The sequence below is a fragment of the Gastrolobium bilobum genome, unplaced genomic scaffold (genome assembly GCF_033153095.1).
Source record: "Gastrolobium bilobum isolate Gb01-03AN ecotype WA unplaced genomic scaffold, APGP_CSIRO_Gbil_v1 utg11809, whole genome shotgun sequence".
Lineage (NCBI taxonomy): Eukaryota > Viridiplantae > Streptophyta > Magnoliopsida > Fabales > Fabaceae > Gastrolobium > Gastrolobium bilobum.
In genome coordinates, this window is record NW_026897907.1 from 144,273 (window position 1) to 168,694 (window position 24,422).

The following is a 24,422-nucleotide window of genomic DNA, read 5'->3' on the forward strand; positions in this document are numbered from 1 at the left end:
TAAGATGAGTTTTGATTAGTAAAAAGTCAAACAATATTCTTAGTCTTAATTATTTAAGTTGCAATGTTGTGTCTTCTTTAAATTGTCATGTACGTAACTTTAGTAAAAAAGATGAGGAAATTTGATAGAATTGAACCAATAAATATTTAAGATGATACTTGATTAGTCAAATGAAGAATTAAAGAACCAATATTATTTAATGTTGACAAATCTATATTTGGTGGAATTGAGTACTTTATCACCAAGTTTCATTAAAAGTCATTCACCAAATTGTTGTACGCTGCTTCGTGAAGTTTTTATGCTTTCTTTTCTTTCTTGTCACTTATGTGGGCCGTAGAGTTTAGGAAGAAAGCAACAAGCAAATAGTTTGGTTGTTTAAACCAATGAGAAAGTGACATGTTAGTCAAAAAAATAAATAAATAAACTAATACTACTTGACTTCAATTAGGCGGTCCCTTTTCCTTCGTTCTTTTTTTTCACGCTGCACTCCCCCTTCTTTCTTCTTCCTTAGTTCGTGACCTTCAATGGAGAAAGGGCAAGAGAGAACTTGATGAGTTAGTCACCACTTCATCTAGACTGCAACATAGAAAAGGTAGCTTAGCACCCTATCATCCTAACCCACCATTTTTCTAACTTTGGGAAGCTTTAAATCTCTTCTTTTCTCCTCTATACAGCAGCGCCTGCACTTGGAAAAGGGGGAGGAAATGGATTGATTTCATAGTTCTAAGCTTAGGCAAGTCATCACTAGTTCTTGGTTAGGTTATCTAAGGTATTAAACCTTCACTTCCTTGATTAAATTCTTAGAAATGATGATGATATTACATGATATAGGGCTGTTTATGATGTGTTTTACATTAATTATTTGATGAGTTTTATGTATGGTTGTTGGTTGTTTAAAGATTTGATGTCAAACTAAACATAGGAAAGCTTTAAATTAACAAAGGAAATTGTTGTGAGTACAAGGAACCAATTGGCCATGGCATGAAAATTTATGTAAACCAAGTGTTTGTTAAAATGTCTAGGTGAAGCTACGATTTTAATTGATCAAATAAGGATTGGTTTAATAAATATTGAGTGAAAGTTAAAAGATACCCTTGGAACTCTAGTGTAAGCAACACAACCACACACTTTATGATTAGTGAGGATTGTTATATTAATTATGAAAGTTGATATAAAGGATGATAGGAACATATATGGTTGATGAACAAAGTAAGCTATAATGTGTTTAAGTGGTGCAACCATGTGTTTGTTAGATTGTCTAAAAGAAATATTGATTTCAAGTGGTTGTTTGATGGTTGCTTTAATTAAATTAAGTGGAAATTGTGAAGGAAAGTTTATAGAATTATATATGGGCCAATTCGGCCAAGTGAGGTAAGATACACAAGACATGTTTTGATTTTGTTCTTATGTGAGTGGGTGACAAAAATATATATTAGAAGGTTACTTAGCATGAAACAAGTTGGTATTAATGTAGTGAAGTTGATAGAATTCTCAATATGTCTTATAGTTACTATTCGGGTATGGTAGTTTAAATAGGTACATGATGTGTTTGATTAATTTTGCATATGAATTCATGTTCAATGATTTGGTTAAGATTGATGAGAATAAAGAATAAAGAGTAGAGGTGGTGAGAAGATCCTTAAAAATCCATAAGTACCAATCGGCTATTTCATGAAAGTGGATGGAATTATTTTGTCATTAAGCTAAATGGTGTTGGAGATTCCTTGAATATGATGTAATTGATTGAAAGCTTGAAAGAAAATTATGGAATCATTAAATAGGCCAATCAGCCATACAGTGCAAAGAATGATTATTGATCATATATGTATACTTAAAGAATGCTTGTTTTATAATATAAAAGTTGATGAATTGTGGTGGAACTTACATGGACACATTTCGGTTATACATGTATTTAGGCCAAGGAATGGTGTTAATTAATATTATGAGTGTGTGATGTTCCTCGCAATTGTTAGTAACATGAAGTATGAATTAACTAAGATAAAATGGTAAGTCCATGGGTATGTAACTATTCGACCAGTATGTATTACATGGCTAAAGAAATTGATGTTAGTTTTATGTCAAGTTAATGGAATTATAGTCTACGAATGCTTTCACAAGAGTTAAGCTAAGTAAACATGATGAAATTATATATGTATGAGTTCGGTTAGTATGAGAAGTGAATTAGAATGAGATTAGATGAATTGTAATAAATAAGGAATATGGATAGGATCTTATAAATCACTAAGTTAATGATCGAATGTAACCTACAGAATGTTGTTTACGTGTATTACAAGTAATGTAATTAACTGTCATTAACAATACATTATAATGGTACCAGTGAAAACCAAGGGGTGTGAATCCAAGGGATTCGAATCAAGTGAGGCGGACTATGCGTGGATAGCTAATTGCACAAACTTCTTGGATAACAAGTTGTAGAGACGAAAAGCGTTCAGGTAAGCTTTCGGTTTAGGAGTCTTCTCTGTCTTTAATTGTTCCGCCATGATCAGTGGCGATTATGGTTTCCGTATGGATATAATTGTTGTTAATGTTGATACTTTGCGTAGTTGCATTCATATAGTGCATGCATATGACATTATTTATGTTATGACAAGTTAATATGATATGATCTTCAATAAGATAAAGCCTTGGAAGCATAAGTTATGGTTTTCTGAACAGAGGAAACATTTATGGATATGATCACGGTGTATATAAGGTATAGCCGAGGAAACTTTAGTTCTCTGATCATTATGAGTATGCTATTGAATATGATACGATATTACGAATATAAGATGAAAGCCTTATTTATACATAAGACATGAACGTAATTAAGATTAATAAGAAAGCACGTTATAAGAATAAATGAGAATTATCAGAAAATATATATGATACGGAAATTCTAATATGGATTATATGGTGTTATCTATGTCTTGGTACTTGACATTTTCTGGCAGGAAGTGGACTCTTGGGTGGAGACTGCTCCATAAACCCCAAGTTTATTGAGATTCATTCTCACCCCGCGTTATGGGGACATATTTCAGGTATCGCAGCAGTTGACGATGGTTCTCGGGGCAAGAGGCCCGTGGTTGAGGAGTAGATATGAGCATGGATGTTGCCTACTTATTTTGGGAGTCTGTTGTATTTATATTTACACTATGATGTATTATGTTTATGTAGGTTGATGTAGGATGTTGTAGTTATGACACATAGCCACCTTTTAATGTGATATATGTGGAGTTATGGATCATGCATGTATATTACTGTATATGATATGGAATTGTTGTATATTGTGGGTTGTAAGAGTCCCAAGGCATTGTTGGTCCTTGTGTGTGCCACCCACTGATTATTAGGTACCATTTGAGGTCATAGACCACTTGTACAAATTTGGGAAATGTTGGAAAAACAAAGGAAACTCTGGCGAATTTTCTGTAGAATTGGCAGATTTTAGACGAACTTCGGGAGAGCATATCTCCCTCCACAGAGGTCCGATAGGGAAATTCCATACACCATTTTGAAGCTTGGGATGTCCCCTACATGGTGGTAAAATATGAGGTTGTTCTGAGCTAGGCGCTGGACTTGGGAGGGCTGTGAACACAGCTGCCCTATTTGCCCTGCACTTGGGGGCTGTTCTGGCCGGTTTTTGAGGAATTGTTTCCCGCTTCGTTTCTCAGTAAAATTAAGCGTATGATATATCAAATTGAAGGTTGAGTTGTCTAGTTTGTAGCATAAAAATTTGATAATAATTGGATGAGTGGATTTTCTGAAGAAATTCGTGGAGTGAGAGAGGTTTTGAGCTGTTTTGGGGTTGGTTGGCTGTTTTGCTTATCCAACTTCAAACGGCGATAACTGGAGCAAACGAGCTCCGATTAAAGCGTGTAATAGCTTTTTAGAAAGGGAATTAAGTAAGAAAAAAAATATAATTCGAGAGGAAAGTCTGGTTTTAAGCGGTGTGTTCGCAAAAAAATATTTAGTGAACCATGTTCGAAAAGGTAAAAACATAAAGTTGAGAAATTGGCTAAGTGGGTTTATGGGAACCCCTTAGTGACTTATAATATGTAAAGTAAGATGTAAAAATAGTTAAAATAAGTATTCCGCAAGAGTTTACAGTTACGGTCACAGCTTTTAATTATTACGCTTTTTATTGTTTTAAATGCTCGCGTAATAATTCGAAAAAGTTTATTTGCATTTTTACAAATGAACTGTTGTGATTGTAACTGCGCTTAATATCATAAATAAATGTTAACAATACCGGTGTACAACGGGCTGTTACACCCATCAACCCAGTACCCCGACCGAGTCATTGACCGGTCCAGGTTTTATAACATTGGGTGAAAGCAAGCAATCTACCATGAAACCAATATCATCAATGAATTTAAGGTTAAGAAGAAGAAGAACGGTTTCTGCGTATATTAGGTGGAAGATGAAGATATGGTTACCTTCTTTCGATTTTTCAATTTTTCGATTTTGCAGCTTCCCACTTTTTTCTTTTATTTGAATATGCAACATGTAATTGTGGCTTCGTAATAATCAAAAGGATATATTATTATATATTCTTTCATTTTCTTATTTATTCTTTATTTTTTCTCCACCGAATATAATTATTAATATCCTTTGTATATCCAAAAAAATAATGAATTTTTTTATTTTTTGTATGACTTTTATGATGTATCCTTTGTTTATCTTTTTATTTTCTTTTTATTCTCTAGATAAATTAAATAATATTCAAAACTTATTTCGATAAAACTTTCAAAAATTTAATATCCTTTAAATGTGAATAAAATATTGAAATTCCAAAAACATCTCATAATAAAAGAAAATAACATTTGAAATTGTGCAAATAACCTAAAATTTCTGTTTGTTTATTATTTTTGTTTCTTTATATTTCCATCTTCTCAAACTCTACTTCTGTAATATTTAAGTTAAAATTGTGCAAATAAAGGAAAATAACTTTTGAAATTATGCAAATAACTTAAAATTTCTATTTGTTTATTATTTTTGTTTCTTTATATTTTCATCTTCTCAAGCTCTACTTCTGTAATATTTTCAAATAAAAAATGGTATAAAACAAAAATACATATTAAATAGAACACATGCAAACCCAAAAATATGATCCAAGTAATTCATCATATAGGATATGATTTGGAATTTCTATTGTAAACCTGAATGGGTTAAAAGATTCAAGGAATTCCGATTATAATTCTGATTGCGTGGAAAATTTCAAAGGTCACTGTAGACATTTTCAAAACACAAAGTAATTATATTATGAGGAGTCTTTTAACAGTTAATGAAAAATAACAGTAATTAATATACCTATTAGGAATAAGTTATTTACTGTGTAATTGCTAATGCTAATAATGAGATGCCAATTCGATGAATAAAAGTGGGTTGTTAATCTTAAGATGAATGAGATATGAATGGAATCCTCATAAAAATGGAAGTTGCCGAAGCTCATAATGATAAGATGGAAAATGAAAAATAATTATACGAGATATAGAATTTAAAATCATAAATGAATGAAAAAAAATTTATTTTAATTCAAAATTTAAAATATTTAAACTAAATAGTTTGTGCGAAAAGAGTTTAGCATTAATTAGTGGCAAACATGTGCATTAATATCTCATTTCTTTTTTAAAATTCAAAATTTGGAGTTGATATAGGTGAAAAAAAGGGTTTAACATCTTCTAGTAGGAGACAACTGTATTAAATCTCCGTTATTTTCTCCATGGGAATTGTTAACCCTTATTTTAAAAAAATATTGAATGCTTTTTTTCATAATTATCGAAAAATCAAAAGACCCAAAAAATTGCTGAAGTTGCATATATATATATATATATATATATATATATATATATATATATATGAGAAAAATATTTCTCAAGTTGCTTGGGATATATTTATCTCCGGCCAGCTCAAAACTACGTCATTTTGTTTATTTATTTCCTTGTATCAATATTCACCTTTGAATGATTATGATTTCCATTTTCTCTCTCTTCCTTCGTCACCATTGATCCATCTTCGTACGATTATGATTTAGTGGCCGAAGATATGTGAAACCAAAGAAGAGTTCATTTTTACAAGGGTTTTGATGATAACAAACAAGCTTAGAAGCGAAGTCAAAAATAAGACAACTCGCAACAATCAAAAGTCCAAGGAAGCAATTCAACAAGACAACAAGAGCAAATCATTCAACACACATGATCAAGATCAAAGATCAAGATTGCAACATATCCTTGAGAGCTTAGATCTAAATGTAAAGGTAATTGATTAATGATGCATAAATGAGCTCAAAGGATATTTAACTCTATGCATGCATTATCCATGTTGTAACATCCCGAGCGCTGACGAGGGCGGGGAGTGATCGCCGATGCGCAAGGGCACGGACAAGGAGCGGCTCCTGGCAGGCTTCCAGCGGCGGAGGTACATGAATGAATCAAATAACACCGGAAAGAGAGGGATTCAAGAGATTGTGCTGGTAGAGGACAACACATCTAAGGATAACTTATAAGAATTAATTGGTACTACCTATACTAACAAGATGCATCTACTTTTCGGTAGCACTGGATCGGAAGAACTCCACAGTTAAGCGTGCTTGACTTGGAACAATTCAGGGATGGGTGAACTCCTGGGAAGTTTTCCCGGGAAGTGTGTGAGTGAGGACAAAGCACGCTAAAAAGTCTCGTGTTAGTGTGTGAGGATAGTCGTTGATCCTTGTAAGTTGCCAGGCGTTACACATGTCATCAATCACTTGAAAGCTTTAATATTTATGAAAAAGACCCTTGACATATTTCGTAACCTCAAAACGTTTTCAACAAGTCAAGGAATTACATTAAAAGTTATTAGACACAAATATAAATGCTTTACAACTCAAAAAACTGCACTGTTGATGTTCTGTCAAGAAAGTATTCGAATACTTTCTTGACTGTATTCGAATACTTGTGTTGTGAACAAAGTATTTGAATACCTTGAGAAAAGTATTCGAATACCAGATGAAGTATTCGAATACTTCACGAAAATTATTCGAATACTTACTGGACAGTAAGCAGTCTAACGGCTATAAACAGCTAGTTTCGTGCCAACACCTATATATACTCATTTATTACGAATCAGCAAGCCTAGGTTTACTGTTCCATTGGTTTGGGAATCATTATTGATCATTTTCATTGAATCAAACTCATTCATTGCTGGTTCTTACTCATATTGATCATAAAACTCCTTTGAGCTTCACTCTTGTGTCATTAATCAATACCCATAAGCATTAGCGGACCTACATAGTTTTTTATGTGTGCAAGTGCAGACACAAAAAAAAAAATTCATTTGAAATAACTTTAAGAGTAAAGTACCTTTTGGTCCTCAACAAAAGTCACAGGGCCCATTTTAATCGATTAGAAAAAGAGTAAATACCTTTTTTGGTCCTCAGCAAATTTTACGATGCTCGTTTTAGTCCCTAGCAAATAAAAAGGCCCATCGTGGTCCCTAAGAAATACAAAATGAACCCATTTTAGTCCTTTTGAGGACTAATATGGGCCTTTTTTGAAATTGTGAGGGACCACGATTTCAACTAAATTAGTCCATTTTGAATTTCTTAGGGACCACAATGTGCCTTTTTATTTGCTAGGGACTAAATCGGGCATCGTAAAATTTGCTGAGGACCAAAAAGGGTATTTACTCTTAGAAAAGAAAATTGACTTGTGACCCTTTGAAATTTAAAATAGACACAGTTAGTCGAAATTGTGATCTTTCTGAGATTCAAATAAGACCCATGTTAGTCTCTCAAAAAAAATAACATAGGTCTATTTTAAATTTCAGAGGGATCACAGATCGACTTTTTTTTTTCCTAAGGGATTAAATTGGGCCCCAAGATATTTGTTGAGGAGCTAAAATGTACTTTACTCTAGCTTGAAATAGCATTTAAAAAATGAAATAACATAGCTTGATATATGTGAATAGTTTTATTTTCTCTTCTTGTTTATATTCTTTTATTTTTTAATGTATTTAAAAATTTCTTTTAAAAAAGGTTTTTGGAGGCAGTGCAACCCCCGCCGCGCCACTAAGTGTGCAGACATAAATAAAATTTTCTGAGTCCGCCACTGCCCATAAGCTTCAACTTGTATAATCTTTACTTCAAGAGTACATATCCATCTCTAAACACTCTTATTCTGTTTATTTGAGTTAAGGGTAGTGAGACCCTAGTGAAAAGGTTGCAGCGGTTTGTCAACCACCCTTGAAGCTTGATAATTAGTGGAAAGTTGAACGACCGGCTTCAATCTGGACATAGGTCACGGTGGTGGTGATCGAACCAGGATATATCGTGTTTGCAATCTCTCTAACTTTTTATCTCTTTACATAAGCATTATTTGAATACTTGAGCTTATTTAAATTTACACTTTGCATACTACTTGCTTGTATTAATTTCTATTCGTTAAGTTTTGCTTGTGAAAAAATCATATTAACTCAAGAAAATCTTTTTCAAGAAAGAAAGTGAGGCATTTTGAAAAATAATTTTTAAAACTCAATTCATCCCCCCCCCCCCCCTCTTGAGTTTGAGGTCACTTGTCCAACGAGATAAAGTTATCTCAAACAACTTGAGAAATAATAAGTCATATATATATATGGTAAGATCATTTCTGCAGTCGTTTTACGTACAACACGACATGTGTATGGTTATGATTCTCCACATTTAATGCTTTCATCCTTTGTATGGTTATGATTCTCCACATTTAATGCTTTCAAATATATATTTGGCAAGTATTTGATTGTTGCACGTACAGCAGCTATAGAAATGTAAACCCATATATATATATATATATATATATATATATAGACATGATCAACTTACACCGGTGTAATAGTAATACCTCTTACACTCAATCTTAATCGTTGATTTCCGTTCATCAAACGACTATAATTAATTAGATTATTCTCATTAATTAATTATTAATTATAACCGTTAGATATTCGATAATCAACGGTTAAGATTGAGTGTAAGAGTAATTGAGTGTAAGAGTTATTACTCTTACACCAATGTAAGAAGATCATGCATCATATATATATATATATATATATATATATATATATATAGGGTGAGGATCATTTTACACCAGTGTAACTTACACTCTCAATCTTGTCCGTTAATCCCACTTATATCTAAGGGTTCTAATTTTTTAGTAACGTGAGTCATTGGATACAAGTGGATCAATGATCAAGATTGAGTGTAAGACTTCTAACTCTTACACCGGTGTAAGAATATCATGCCCCATATATATATATATATATATATATATATATATATATATATATATATATATATAGGTAGGTAGGTAGGTAGGTTCTTTTTACACTAGTGTAAGACTAATAAGTCTTACACCACATCTCAACCGCTGATGGACGAAAATCATCGGTTGGTATTTGTAGTGTAATTAATAATTAATTAATATTAACTAATTTGTATGTTATGATCTTTGGAAGTACTGAAATCAACACTTGAGATATGGTGTAAGACTTATTAGTCTTACACCGGTGTAAAATGATCCTGATCCATGTAATATATATATATATATATATATATATATATATATATATATATATATATATATATAGGGGCAGGATATTCTTACACCGGTGTAAGAGTTAGAAATCTTACACTCAATCTTGACCATTGATCCACTTGTATCTAATGGCTCACATTACTAAAAAATTTGAGCCCTTAGATTTAAGTGGGATTAACGGAGAAGATTAAGAGTCTAACTTACACTAGTGTAAAATGATCCTGACCCATATATATATATATATATATATATATATATATATATATATATATATATATATATATATCGAAAAACAAAATCATAATTATCAGAAAACCAACAGATGTTTAGAAAACATGCAAGTCAAAAATGTGTGGAATCTTAATTATATTAATGATGTCTTTTTGTATCATTTGAAGTTTTAAATTTTGAATTTTTAAAAAAAAAAAACGCAAACAAACATATTGAATGAAATTTGAAAAGGCAAAGAAGATCATTAGTCGTGTCATTCAAGTAAATGCATTAAAAAATCAAAATGATTAAAAAACAATGATAGCCAAAAATGTTAGGAATATTAATGTTATTAATGGCCTTCTGTATTATTTGGATTTTCAATTTTCAATTTTTTTTTTTAAAAAATAAACAAATAGATTGAATTTTATTTGAAACCATTAATTTAGGTCATTACTTCGTGCCATTTCAGTAATTAAGTGCATTGAAAAAATGAGATGATTAAAAAAAATGATGATAGCCAAAAAATTTGAAATTTTAATGTTATTAATGATGACCTTCTGTATCATTTGGAATTTTAATTTTTGGCTTTTAAAAAAAAATAAAATAAACAGATTGAATTGAATTTGAAAATCATTAATGCAAGTTATTAGTTGGATATGTTTGAATGTGCTAACTGATGTTAGTATTTTACAAACTACTTTAATATTTCCTACTACTTAATTTTTGCATTTGAAATTATTAAGCCTATTATTAATATTTATTATTATGTTTATTGGGTAAAATTATTTAATATTTAAAATTCAATTTTTTTATATTTGAATTTTAGACTCTTTTTTTTCTGTGAACTGAAGGGGAAAACCCCACAGAGCCTAAACAAAGGAAATTCTACGCAAAGAGCTAGACGCTAAAAAATCAGCTAAATACAGAAGCCAAATCCCAGAAGGAGGGGAAAAAAAGAGAAAAATTTTTGTTGTAACGAATGATCCAGCAGGTACTTAGATAACCAGTCCGCGCATCTATTACTTTCCCTGTAAGCATGAACCAGCTGAATCTCCCAATCCTTTAGTAACCATGCTCGAATACGAGTCACCAAACGGGACTCTCGAGCTGCTCCACCAGCTTTGGTGAGCAAAGTGATAACAGAAAAAGAATCACTTTCAAGAATAATATGTTTCCAACCTCCAGCCCAAGCAACTTCTAGACCTTTAAGAACACCCCAAAGCAAAACCTTGAAGCCAAATGACCAGAAGCATCCCGAACTACCCCACCACAAGCTGCTCCCCCACCATAATTTCTAGCAGCCCCATCTGTGTTTAATTTTAGCCAGCCATTAACAGGAGGAGACCTACAAATTGAAACAGCAGCATAATTCTTCGTGGAACCCGAATTATGATTAAAATCCCAAACAGACTCATATTCTAAAACAGCGGTCTTAATCGTTTGAGCATTATAAGCTTGACCCTCCGATAAATTCCCATGCACAATAGCATTCCTCCATCTCCAAGCAAACCAGATAGTTGTAGCAAAAATAGTGGCCCATGGAACATTGAGACACACACAAGAACTGATTCGTAGATTCTGCAGAAGCCACAGATTTAAATCAACAGCAAAAAAATCAGGAACAAAATTATGGGGGATCAACTCGTTCCAAACTTGTTTAATTTTAACACAATCCCTTGCCATATGAAGTATTGACTCATCCCCCATTTCACATAAAGGACAATAAGAAGGAGTTAAATGGCAAGCAGCAAGCCAGCTTCTGGTCGGTAACCTATCGTAAGCAATCTTCCACATTAGAAAATTGATACGATGAAGGCCTTTAATTTTCCAAACAAGCTTCCAAATCTCTTCATCATGAGTGCCATCTGCATCTTGATTCAGCACAGCAAAATAGATAAGCTTCACTGATATATCATTCGATTTGTTTAGATTCCAAATCATACTATCCGCGCCATGAGATGCATGTGGAGGGATCATACTCTTAATGGTTTGTATAGTATCATCTGGGAGTATGTTTCTCATAGCTTCAACGTTCCAATCTCCATCATGGGTGACATAATCTCTTACTGTTTTTCCTCTATCCGCTATCTGAATAGTATCCATAGCAATGCTAGACAAGTTGTTACTATGGTGAAGCCATTTATCCTCCCAGAAGATGATTGAATTCCCATCCCCAACTTCCCACACTAATCTGTGATGGAGCTTGTGCCAAACTTTACACATGTGCTTCCACAACCAAGAATCCCCATTTTTCGCAATGAAATGCTCAGAATAATTTTCCAATCTGCCATATTTTGCCTTTAGAACTTGCACCCAAAGTTGATTCGGGCAACTCATATAGGACCAAATAAGTTTACCAAGAAAGGCCTCATTCATTGTCGACATCTTCCTCAAACCCAAACCCCCTCTATCTTTAGGAGCCAAAATTGAATCACACCCAATAAGATGCATATTCTTCTTATTCTCAGAATCCCCCCAGATAAACGCAAGCTGTAACTTTTCCAATTGATCACACACCGATTTGGGAAGCATAGTATTCTGCATATGAAAGTAGGGAATCATCGACAACACTGATTGGGTTAAAGTTACCCTACCAGCTTGAGAAAGCATTTTACCTTGCCAACTTGAGAGTCTCATCTTAACTCTCTCAATGATATCAGAATAAAGATTCTTTGTAACTCGACCATGCTGAATCATCGCCCCTAGGTACCTGCCCATATTTGTAATCCTCTTGAAACCACTCTCCTCAGTAATCTTTGCAGCAATATCTTCTGGGGTATTTATAGAAAAGAAAATACTAGTCTTGTGATCACTAACCTTTTCACCAGATACTTCACTAAACAGATTCAGGCAACGAAGAAGAACTTGAAGTTGATCTTCTGATGCTTCTAGGAACAACATCAAGTCTCTGCAAAGAGCAGATGAGACACCTTAGGACCATCTCTTCCTGCATACATAGGCTTCCAAATACCACTAGCAACAGCCGTATTGATGATATGAGAAAGTTTTTCCATTGCTAGAACAAATAAATAAGGAGACAATGGATCACCTTGTCTCACACCTCGAGATGGTTGGAACTCATCAGAAAGGCAACCATTCCAAACTAGCTTGGTTTTTGGCGTTGTTACAGCAGCCATTATCAACTTTACCATTGTTGTTGGAATATTAATCTCATCTAGCACTTTTCGAATAAAGTTCCAATTCAGCCGATCGTATGCTTTGTCTAAATCCACCTTCACAGCCATATAGCATTTCCTACCTCGCATTTTCCTCATTGAGTGAACTAGCTCTTGGACAACTATGATATTGTCTTGTATATGCCGACAGGGAACAAAACTAGATTGAGCTGGGGAAATAATTTCTGCCATGATAGGCTTAAGTCTTCTCACAACTAGCTTACTAATCACTTTGTAAATAACTGGGCAAAGGGATATGGGGCGGTACTGACTCATATGAGTAGGAGTGTGAATTTTAGGGATCAAAACCAAAAGCATGGAGTTGATTGAAGCTAGAATATCAGGATTCTTCCAAATAAGGTTGACTAAGGAGCAAACTTGGCCCTTAATCATTCCTCAATTTTTTCGATAAAAAGCAGCTGGGTACCCATCAGAACCAGGGGCCTTTAAAGCCCCCATCTCGAAAACAGTTTGCTTAATCTCCAGTTCATAAGGGAAATTGTAAATCTTTTCTTGATCACCAGGCGAAATTGTTGGCCAAAGACAGCCTGACGAAATCCATCTCCTATCTTTAATCTCTTCGTTGAAAAGAACTTTAAAAAAATTACAAGCCATCAGCCGAAGATCATTTGGATCTGATATCCAAATGATAACATCATTCCTAAGCTTGAAGAATTTATTAACACTCCTTCTCATAACCGTATTAAGATGATAAAAGCGAGTGTTTCTATCCCCATCAGCAATCCACTTTTGTCTAGACTTTTGGAACCAAAATAATTCTTCTTCATGCAAAACAGTCATCAAGTTCCTCTGCTAATTCTCTTCAACGCATTTAAGCTGATCAGAATCATGGTTTTCTCTTTGCTTCTGAATGTTATCAATCTTGCTGATAATATTATTCTTCCTCCTATCAATATCGCCAAATACTCTTCTATTCCAAATCTTGATTTTTGGGACTAATCTCTGCAGCATATAAGGTAGATCAAATTCTTCCTCCCAGTTGGCTGTAAGAAACTCATTAAATTTATAATGCTCTTGCCATGCCACAAAGAACCAAAAAGGTTTATTAACATGACCCTCTTTATCTTCAAATAATTTAATCAATAAAGGATTATGATCAGACAAAAGGCGAGGAAGAGCAGAAACTCTAGCTTCATCAAAAGACATTCTCCAAGAAACAATAGCAACCACTCTATCCAATCGCTTATAAATCTTGTGCATTCCTCCCCATTTTGGGCCTTGCCATGTAAAAGCTGACCCATCACACCCCATGTCATCTACCTGGCAGTCCCGAAGAACAGAAGCAAACTTACCACACTTACTTTGATTCGGTAGAACACCACCTTTCTTCTCATTGGTGAAAGCAATTTCATTAAAATCCCCACCCAAAAGCCATGGATCAGAGATAGAAGCGCTTAGACATTTAAGCTCATCCCATAGTTTATCTCTAATAGCTTGAGCAAGATTCGCATAAATAGCAGTAAAAATAAACTGATGGGTACCTGGGAACTTGACCTGACAATGGATGAATTGGGATGATTGGAGCAGAGGAGAGATTGTAACCTTAGCACTGTGCCATAGAATCCATATCCCTCCCGAAAAACCAATTGCTTCTTCAACCAGCTAAGAATCAAAACCAAGCTTCTTAGCAAGCTTCTGACAAACACCACTGTGAGTACGAGGTTCAAGGAGAACAACAACTTCCACTTTATGCTTGTGAACAAGAGATCTAAGGGTACCACCAAATTCCTTTTTAGCAGCACCTCTAACATTCCATATGAGTAAAGACATTAATAACTTATGGTATTGGTATTAGGCTTAGAGGGATCCTAAACCTTTTCCTCCGTTATTAAGTCTTCTTTTATTTCCTCCATAGGACAAGTATTGTCTCCCACAACGATTTCGTGATAACTCTCGATCATCATAGGATCTGGGGGCTTAGGATTCAGAATTCCATGCTACATATTACTGCTCTTGCCTTCGTCAGCTACCTTATTCGCCTGACTACCTTTTTTCTTCTCAACTTTCAGCGCCCCAGTTTGAGCCATTACTGTTGTCTCACGAGGTGGCCCAGTAGAAATTACAACAACATTTTTTGTCATTTTCTGCATGGAATTTTTCACGTGATTATTCATTTTTTTACCACCAGCTGCTAACTGCTCCCTATTACTTCCTGCCTTATTCTCAACAATTTTTCCTTCTTCATTATCCCCTTCAATCATAAATCTCGAGGAAGTTTCTATCAATTTAACCTCCTGAGACATGACTTTCTTCTGTCTTGGAGAGGAAGCGGATACCTGATTATTGGTGTATGAGTCCTCTTAATCCGTAGAACTTACTTCAGTTTCTAACATCTCCGTACTTTTCAAAGCTTCGAATCTAGTACCCAGCCTATCCTTCCCTGCAGGCACCACGCTACCTTTTCCTTTCTTTCCTTCTCCTCGAACCTGATCAGCATTCCCTTTCCCATTCCTGTTCCTTGAAACCAACATCCAACGAACAAAATTATTGTTGCTCCCTGACCGTTGAGAAGAGTGTGAATCCTTAAGGTGGCCCTCATTGGCTTCTCCATCTTCCATACCTAGATTTCCTTCCTCACTCTCTTGTAAAGGTTTATTAGGACATGCTTCACTCCTGTGACCATACTTCCCACACTCATAACAGATGAGATGTAGTCCTTCATATTCAATCCTTTTAATCTTTCCTTCCACCTTATAATCTGCTTGAAGTTGTTTGGTGAGATCGATCTCCACACATAACCTTGCAAATCTTCCTCTTGCAAGGGTTGTTGTAGCAGCATCCACTCGAACAAATTTACCAAGCCAATCACCAATGCTCTTGATTAAACTTGTATTCACGTATTCAACCGGGAATTCTGGCAACCGAACCCATGCCAAAATACGATTGATCGTTGCACTTCGCGCATGGAAATCAGGCTCCCAAGAACAGATCGCCAAGTAGTGCTCAAAAATAGTCCAGGGCCCCGCTGTTAGAGCAAATTCGAGGTCTTTCTTCTCCTCAGATTTCACCAGAAAAAAAAATCATTCTCCAAATCAGTCACAAAGATTTTTTCGTTCCTTGCCCACATATTCTCTAAGCGCTTTTTCATAAACGCGTGAGACAACTTTTTCCCCAGAAGTTTCACGAACACTGAATTATGCCATCTTTGCCAAGCTTTCTTCTTAAAGCTAGCAGACAACCGGAAGTTAATTCTTCCGTCTTTATCTTCCTCCAAAACATCCTCGGGGTCATTTAATTTGTCACCTTCGATTTCTCCCTGCGCATCCTCCTCACCTTCTTCATTCATTTTATTCAGTTCATCTTCCAGAGGCCATTCTCCATTGTGTCTCATTACCATCTCCTTGAATGACATGTTCTCATGCATCCAGTTATCATCTCTTGACACCAAAGCCATAGTTTGATCATGACTAAAAGCCTTATCTCCTTCTTTACTCTTCTTTCTGCTTCTTTGGAGGAGATCAGATTCCTCCGCCGAACGTGAATGGCCAGCGGCCGACGCCATTAAAGAACCGTTAGAAACCCTATTTTTTCAAAACCCTAGCAGAGCGCACTGTCCAAAGTCACTTTGAATTTTAGACTTGATAGGTGAGAAAATAGTTCAGTATTCAATGTTTCTGTAGTGAGAAAAAAGATATATATAATAAATTTAAATTTAATATAAAAGATTATAGATCAAACAAAAAATTTAAATTATAAAAATGTATGTATAGTTGATAAAAATAATTTAAATTTGAAATTTAAATGAAAAAAATAAAAAATTACATATTTATAAGAAAATAAATGAAAACTTAAACTTAAAGAAATAATACAAAAAGAGAAAAATATTTCCTTACAAGTATTTTTTTAATTTTTTTTAACATAAACGTTTTAAATATATATGTATAACCAATATTAAAAGAAAAAATTACTTTTTAAAAAGTATGTATAATTAATAAAAAATATTTTAAATTTTAAATTTTAAAATTAAATAAAAAATGACATTTATCATTCTGTAAAAAATTAAAGTTATAAAAATATAATCAGCATAAAAATGAATGATCATTCAGTGACCATCAATTGGTGAAAATAAAAAGTCACAAGAAGAATATTACTTGAAGAATGTGGGCAGCGTTCTATGCATGTGCTTTGATTACCATGTATATTTGTGAGGGTTATAATATTAATTTTATTGTCAAAATGTATGCAAAAATTGTGTTTGGAAAAGGAGGGTTAATGTGGCAAGTCATTTTAGTGGTATAAACAAGTTGTCCCTTAACATTTCTCAGTTTGGTATTAAGAAATCTTATCTTATCTTATCTGTATATAAAATTTCAAATCATTCTTTGGAAAGTTTGTTGATGTCTTGCTAATTCTTTCAATATTCACTTTCTGTTCACACTTAAAACCACTTTGAAATGTTTCGTCTTTTAGTAACTTTTAAAATTTAAAATTTAAACTTGATAAGTTGGAGAAAAGTTCAACATTCTTTGGTGGCAAACAACTGTATTAATATCTTACTACTTTCTACATGGGTAATTGCTAAGTCTATTAATAATACCACTACTTTCTGTATTGAAAATTGAAGTCTCTTAATAATACAACTACTTTCTACATCAAAAATTGTTAAGCCTAATAATAATATTTATTATTATGTCTATTAGGATTTAAATTAATTTTTTGGGACTACAAACGAGCCAATGATCATTAGGATTAATAACACCATTATTTCACAAATTACAATTGCAATAGTATTTGAATACAAAACATATTAAATCAAATTTTTTATCATATTTAATAAATCATGTGTACTTAATAGAGATTTGAATAAATAAATCATATGTTAATGAAGAACCCCTTTTTTAAAATATTTTAAAAAACAGGAATGTCATACTCATATCCACACAACCGATAAGAGTAACAATGAATACATCAATGCCTTTCGTATTATATCCCAATTGCATATATATTGTTGTGTGACAAGTTTCATGAGTCTAATGAAATTATGACATGTGTTGGTTATGTGCTTTTTGTTTGTTTACTTCTTTTCTTTTTTTTGGAGTTACCCAACCCTAATTATCTCTTTGAGACGAGTTGGCTCCCTCCGGTATCCCCACGAGCTTCGACTCTTTGAGCCGGCTATGGGACTAATCCGGAGTGCGGGGGAACAGTGATGGCTAAAGGTTCAGCCCCCTCCCCAAGAATGCATTCAGCGGGAATCGAACACATATTCAACCCCACTAACTCAGCGCCAAGTTACCAACTGAGCTGCACCCATTGGGTAGTTTGTTTACTTCTAGTAGATGATAAATACTACAAAATACATAAAAAATAGCTCTAGCATGAAGAATTGTTCTTTTAAAAATGGATCCTTGTAGCAGTTTAATTTGATATACTAACAATAGAAAGCAAAATAAGTGTAAAAGTGACTTAAATATCTTTATTTTGTTATCAATGCTTTTAAACTATATATATTTCAGTTCAAGTTAATTTATAAAATTATGCAGGATACCAAAAAAAAAATTATAAAGTCTATTCTTTTTAAAAAAATTATTCAAGTAAAAATATTAAATGCAAGTTATGTATACTAGCAAATATTATATATATATTTTGTTTTAAATACAAAACTATAAGTAACAAAAATATTTAAGATTTTGTGAGAATAAAAAGTTTTAATATAAAAAGTACACTTTTTTTAATTGAAAGTACATGCTAATGTAAAATGCTAACAGTTAGAGGTGGCGAAATGGGCTTGACGCGGAGGGCCGACTCACCCCATCCGCTAAAACCTTTTTTTTTATATTTACTGTCTAACAAACCCGTCTTTGTGTGGCTAAGATCATTGGATTTACTGCTGATATAAAATGATGACAGTTAGAGGTGTCAAAATGGGCTCGGCCCGGAAGGCCGACCCATTGCGCCTGCCAACACATTTTTTTCTTCTTATATTTATTGTCTAAAAAATCCATCTTTGTGTGGTTGAGATTATTGAATTTACTGCTGTAAATATTTCAGAAATAAGTATCGAAACAAAATGAACAATCATATTGAGACAAGCTAATACAAAATGAACAATTCATCTGAGAAATATTGAGAGAAACCGAGTCAAACTATGTAATTTATGAATGACTAAAGGACAAGCTAATACAATGACATCTACTAACTAAAATATTTGCCAACTCTACATATACAAAAAGTTGGAGTTAGGCACCTCATATGGTTGATTTAAATAAAATTGCACTAACATACTTTTATGATTTGTGTTAATTTTTACGAAACAAATAATTTTTTTTTTCCTGGCACATCACACGAGTAATATTCTAGTATCTGATTAATACATAAACATATAGAAAAATGATAAGTCTTCCCTATTAAAGCAATTTATTTATGCCAATGGGTGGCGCACTTGGTTAAAGATCATGCTACTAACTCATAATGGCACGAGTTTGAATTCCATTAATTCATGTGAGGATTTTATCAGTGGTGCGTTTTCCAAAAATCTTCAAAGAAATTGTGTCTGCCTTGGCCCAGGTCAGATACCGACATTTAATCCCATGTAAGCTTTTTCATCAACTAAAAAACAACAATTTTATAACTTTTGTAAAAAATGTTTAGTCTTCGGATAATTATTTAAAGACGATGGACTCTTTAAAATAAATTGAAACTTTCAAAATTATTTGATGCATTTGTGTTGAAGGTCAATGTTAAATTTATCTCTTCCTACTTTAAAATTTTGGAGGATTGTTAAGCTACCTTAGGAGGAAAGGAAAAAACTTAAAATATAAGTATTTTTTTATAAGAAGATATAAAAGTATTAAATGCTCATGCTTTTTTACCCTTTTTATTTAAAAGGACTATTAATAATTTAATGCTTTAGAAAATTAAACGTTTTTCCAAAAGATATTATCTTATAATTTTATTAGTATAATTTATAGGAAACGTAATGGTCAAATTTTTATATAGAAGCACAGTTATCAGTTACCATAGCAAAAAAAAAAAAAAAAAAAACTTTTATATAGAAGACTCATCATGTGTATATATAAATCATATGCAAGACATGTGTATATATTTATTTTTAAATGAATTCAAATCTTTGAAATTCTTTTTATGCAATGTACCATAATAAATTTTAAGCACTATTCAAACAAAAAATAAATTATAAACATAAATGTCTTGCAGATACATATCATTTTCACAGTCGTTGTCATGACTTTTATGATATAAGATATTCTGAGATTAATCAACCTGTGCACTTTATGGACATATGAGTGTCCAAATTGAAACATTACATTAATCTGTGTCACCTATTTCATTCCTTAAAAGAAAATGCACTTTAAACATAAATTTAAGGCATGATGAAAGCATTCTTTTCATTTCAACTGCTGACTCAGACAACCTATGAATTTCTCTTGATATTGTAACTGAACCACTTTATTTGAGAGGCAGAGTGAATGCTTGCGTAGACCAAGATCAGTTTCCTCTATCCATGTTTTTTCTTTTCTCTTTTTTTGAAGAGAAAGGAACCTCTATCTATGATATGTGCCATTAATTCTATAGAAGACAAAAACGAAGAAAAATGGGTTTTGGAAGTGATGCAATTTTCCAAGACAGAAAAAACACTGAAAATAAAAACAAGCCATGCCAAAGTTTCCAACAATCACACCATGGAGGACAATAACAACAACAACAGCAACAGTAGCATCCTCAGAACTCATGTGTCACCATCATCACCACCACCTTCTCCTCCTATGGTTTCCTTCATTGCTGCTCTTGCAATTGCAATGCTAATCTTCATGTGCATCTATGTTTTTTCAACCATTGTTTCTGTGGCGATAGTTCTCACTCTTTGCATCATTAGTGTGTTCCTTTGCAGGGTTATCCATAACAGGCGTGGATTGGATACTGAATTGAGAGAAAGAACCAATTTTTATGCACAAACCCAACAAAATAACCAAAGGGTTGTGAGAATTTTTGATAAGCTTTTCTGGGTTGTTGAGGAAAGAGGAAACCAGAGGGTGATAGGATCTATTGTATGTTTTGGAAGCCAAGCAATGGCATCATCAAATAGCAATGAGTGTGCAATTTGCTTGGAGGATTTCAAGAAGGGAGAAGAATGCTTGGTTTTCTCTGTTTGTGGCCATACTTTTCATTTTGATTGTATCAACCATTGGATAGAGAAGAAACCCAGTTGTCCAATTTGTCGTCAATGTATCCCATCATCCATGGTAACAAAAACTAGAAGTATAGAATTCTTGGCCAATTTAGTTTAATGTTTTGCTGTGATTTTTGGTTTATATGTTTATGTGAATTCATAGTTTCAGATCAATTGACTTTTTTCTTCTCTTTATTATATCTTTTCAACAATCTCATCCTCAAGGCTTTCTTGGGTACTGCTTGGAAGTTTAAATGAATCATTAACCTTCATAAAGAGCCTTATAAATTGTGGGACATGTGAAACATGACAGATTCAATTCAAATTGTGGAACATCAATTGAATAAGACCAGATTTTAGGCCTTGCAAAATGGGCATGTCATAAGACATTATTGCTTTGTTTCTATCATCTGACATCACCATTGCATTGTTAAAATTTTCATTTGTTTCCATTGTTTCTAAATGAGCTTGCCAAGCCAACAAAGGTGGGCACAGTTGCTTAAGGGTTTGGTCCATACCTCTCAAGGGCGTGGGTTCAAATCCCGCTGGCCGATGTGAACACTTTGTTGGTGGGTGATATGTAATCCCTCCCAGAAATCCTCAAAGAGGTTGAGGGTCTTCCCTAACCTAGTGGGATACCGGTGTCTAACCCCACTTAAACTTTCATATACTAAAAAAAAAAAAATGAGCTTGCCAAGCTCAAGCTTCTAAGCCAACCCCATTGTTTCCATCATTTTTCCATTTTTCTGCAATTGTTCACAAGGATGTTGAAGCCATATTCATCAGTTAGTCCCAAAACACTTCTTTTTACAAGAGTTTTCCAACAATGGAAAGGCTATTAGTATATAGGAAATATTTTTCTGATTGAAATAATTATCTTATATTACATACTCATCGAATTTTGTGCTAACTTTTCTTTTTTTTTTTCTTTTCTTTTTTTAAATTATAAACCCCACATATTTGTCTCACCGACATGAAAGTATTATCTCAAATAACATGAGACTAGTAACTCCCTTGATATATTTGGGTTAAAAAAAATGTACAAACGAAGCCTATTAACCCAAGAAACTTAAATAGGTATAAATACATAAATTTAGCCTATTAAATTATTTATTTATTTATTATTTAAATACATAATTAAAAATTATAATAATCATATAAATCATTAATTATTGAATAATATAAAATGTTTTTATAGAGAATACGATAATTTTATTAATAATTGGTTTGGTTGAACAGGTGACCCGATAAACTAATATCTTGAAAATATAAAAGTTGGTAATGCTGTTATCAAAAAAAAAAAAAAAAAAAAGTTGGTAATGCAACTGAGATGGACATAAAAATAAAACACATCAATCGAAAGAAAACCTTATTTAAGTTTTAAAAATAATTTTATTTCGTAGAATTAGCATCTCTCCTCCTTCAAACAAATTATAGGATTGAAAGTGTAAAAAGGAATAAATAAGCTCCCTAATGTATCTAAACAATTTTGAGCCATCTTTGTGATGGTACTATAATGAAAAAGTTAGGAAATAAATTATAATTATTTTGTGTTACAATTAGTACACATGCTACAATTCGTGGATCGTCCAAGATTATATTCTTAGCACATATTTCTTGAACATCAATTAATATTTTCTTTAGAAAGATCATCACCATTCATTTTGAGCACACCTACATAAATTTAGGCATGCCATAGTAAAAATAATAATAAAAATTTTGTGATACATGCATTAATTGCTACTCCAAGCTAATTAAATAGATTTTTTTTTTAAATTACCTTTTCTTTAATCACCATAATAGTGATCAAAGAACAAAACCATCACAAAAGCTTCATCAAATCAGTCATTTTCTTTTCATAGATAATTTTTCGATTCCACCACCGAATATTGTTTATGGTCTCTAAGTGGGCAAAAAAATTTAAATATTGTTTTTTGGAAAATTGTTTATCCTTTTAAATGACACAACTTATGTCATTTTACTCTCACAAAGAGGTGGGACCCAAAACCTTTATATTTTTTGGTCAACTCTCTCTCTCTCTCCTTTATCTATCTCTTTCTCTCACTTAAAATGACACAACTTTACATCCTTTAAAATGATACACAATTTTCATTGTTTTTTAATAAATAATTACGCAAATGTAATCGTTTTGAAACTATTTACGTAGGTATAGCAGTCAAACATGCCCCACAGGGGCATGACTGGTTGGAGAGAGACACGCTCCCCATTGGGACGTGTTTGAGGAGAGAGACACTCCCATGTTGGGCATGTTTCACCAGGTGCTGTAACGTGGCACAAAAGTCAACAGTTTGACCGAAAAACTTTGGAAGTCTATAACTTTTGACAAGGGTGTCCGAATTAGGTAAAAAATTTTGGATTCCACATAACTTTTCGAGATATACGTAATGAAACCTCATTTGGCATATTTCGTCTCTCGCAAAAATATTTGAATTTACAACAATAATACTCTAAGAACGTTTAAACCCAAATTAATAAAGAGAAAATCATTGTCATGATTAGAAACATTTCTAGTAAAGATCCTTATGATTATGGTAAGTTATGATAAGGTTAGGTTAGTTGCAGAAATGTTGTCATTCCCATTAATCGCATGCAATGAATATGACTTATTATATCAAAATTAATTATGTATGTTATTGAGGTATATAGTAAAAATTTGAATGAAGAATTTTATTAAATTTATAATTTTATTCGGTTAACGTCTGTCGGTGAGAGAATATCGAATAATTTATATTAAAAAATTAAGTGAGTGCTTTTCATTTTTATTTTGATTTTTAAGTTTTTGTTAATGATTATAAAAATATTAGATTATTTTTAGTAATAATTATAAGGTAACAATTTTATAGTTATTTCCAAAAAGAAATTATTAACCTGAAAAAAAAATGGAGCCTAAATAGTTTGACTTGTTCATATCAGAGTTGTAGTTTCCAGATCCAGATGGGTTATCTCGTCAATTCTCATATTCTTCCAAAAAAAAGAAGCTATGCCTCATACGCATGCATGTTTCTCGACAAAATCTCTTCGCTTATCTATTTATCTAGTTGAGACAATAGCGATAGTGTTAATGTAACATCTTGAATATATATAATAGGGATCTTTTGACCCCCGTATAAAATTAATAACTCTTACTTTATATTTTAGCTGCTAATCTCCTTTTATATAATGGTTATACTTTATTTAGAATTAATTAATTGATATAACTTAAAAAATTATAAATATTAGATGGACAAAAATTAATAGCTAAAATAAAGAGTAAGACGGCTTAGTTTTACACCGGAGTTAAAAAAATCTCTTCTCATACATATAAAAACTTACAAGAGCAAA

The 24,422-nt window shown here is 32.9% G+C and overlaps 2 protein-coding genes and 1 long non-coding RNA gene across 3 annotated transcripts; 2 read left to right on the forward strand and 1 right to left on the reverse strand.

Moving 5' to 3' along the window:
- The first annotated feature begins 487 nt into the window (after positions 1-487).
- On the forward strand, positions 488-2,456 carry LOC133311320 (uncharacterized). Its single transcript, XR_009751550.1, has 3 exons — positions 488-592; positions 675-769; positions 2,339-2,456. It is a non-coding gene; the product is annotated as an uncharacterized LOC133311320 (long non-coding RNA).
- Positions 2,457-13,744: 11,288 nt separating this feature from the next.
- Positions 13,745-16,454, reverse strand: LOC133311321 (uncharacterized). Its single transcript, XM_061512343.1, has 5 exons — positions 16,014-16,454; positions 15,271-15,948; positions 14,894-15,228; positions 14,597-14,696; positions 13,745-14,554 (listed from the first exon to the last, which is right to left on the reverse strand). Exons 1-5 carry the CDS (start codon positions 16,452-16,454, stop codon positions 13,745-13,747), a joined length of 2,364 nt encoding a protein of 787 aa, XP_061368327.1.
- A 4,138-nt stretch (positions 16,455-20,592) lies between these two features.
- On the forward strand, positions 20,593-21,198 carry LOC133311322 (putative RING-H2 finger protein ATL19). Its single transcript, XM_061512344.1, has one exon. The coding sequence runs from the start codon at positions 20,593-20,595 to the stop codon at positions 21,196-21,198; it is 606 nt and encodes a 201-aa protein (XP_061368328.1).
- Positions 21,199-24,422: the final 3,224 nt, after the last annotated feature.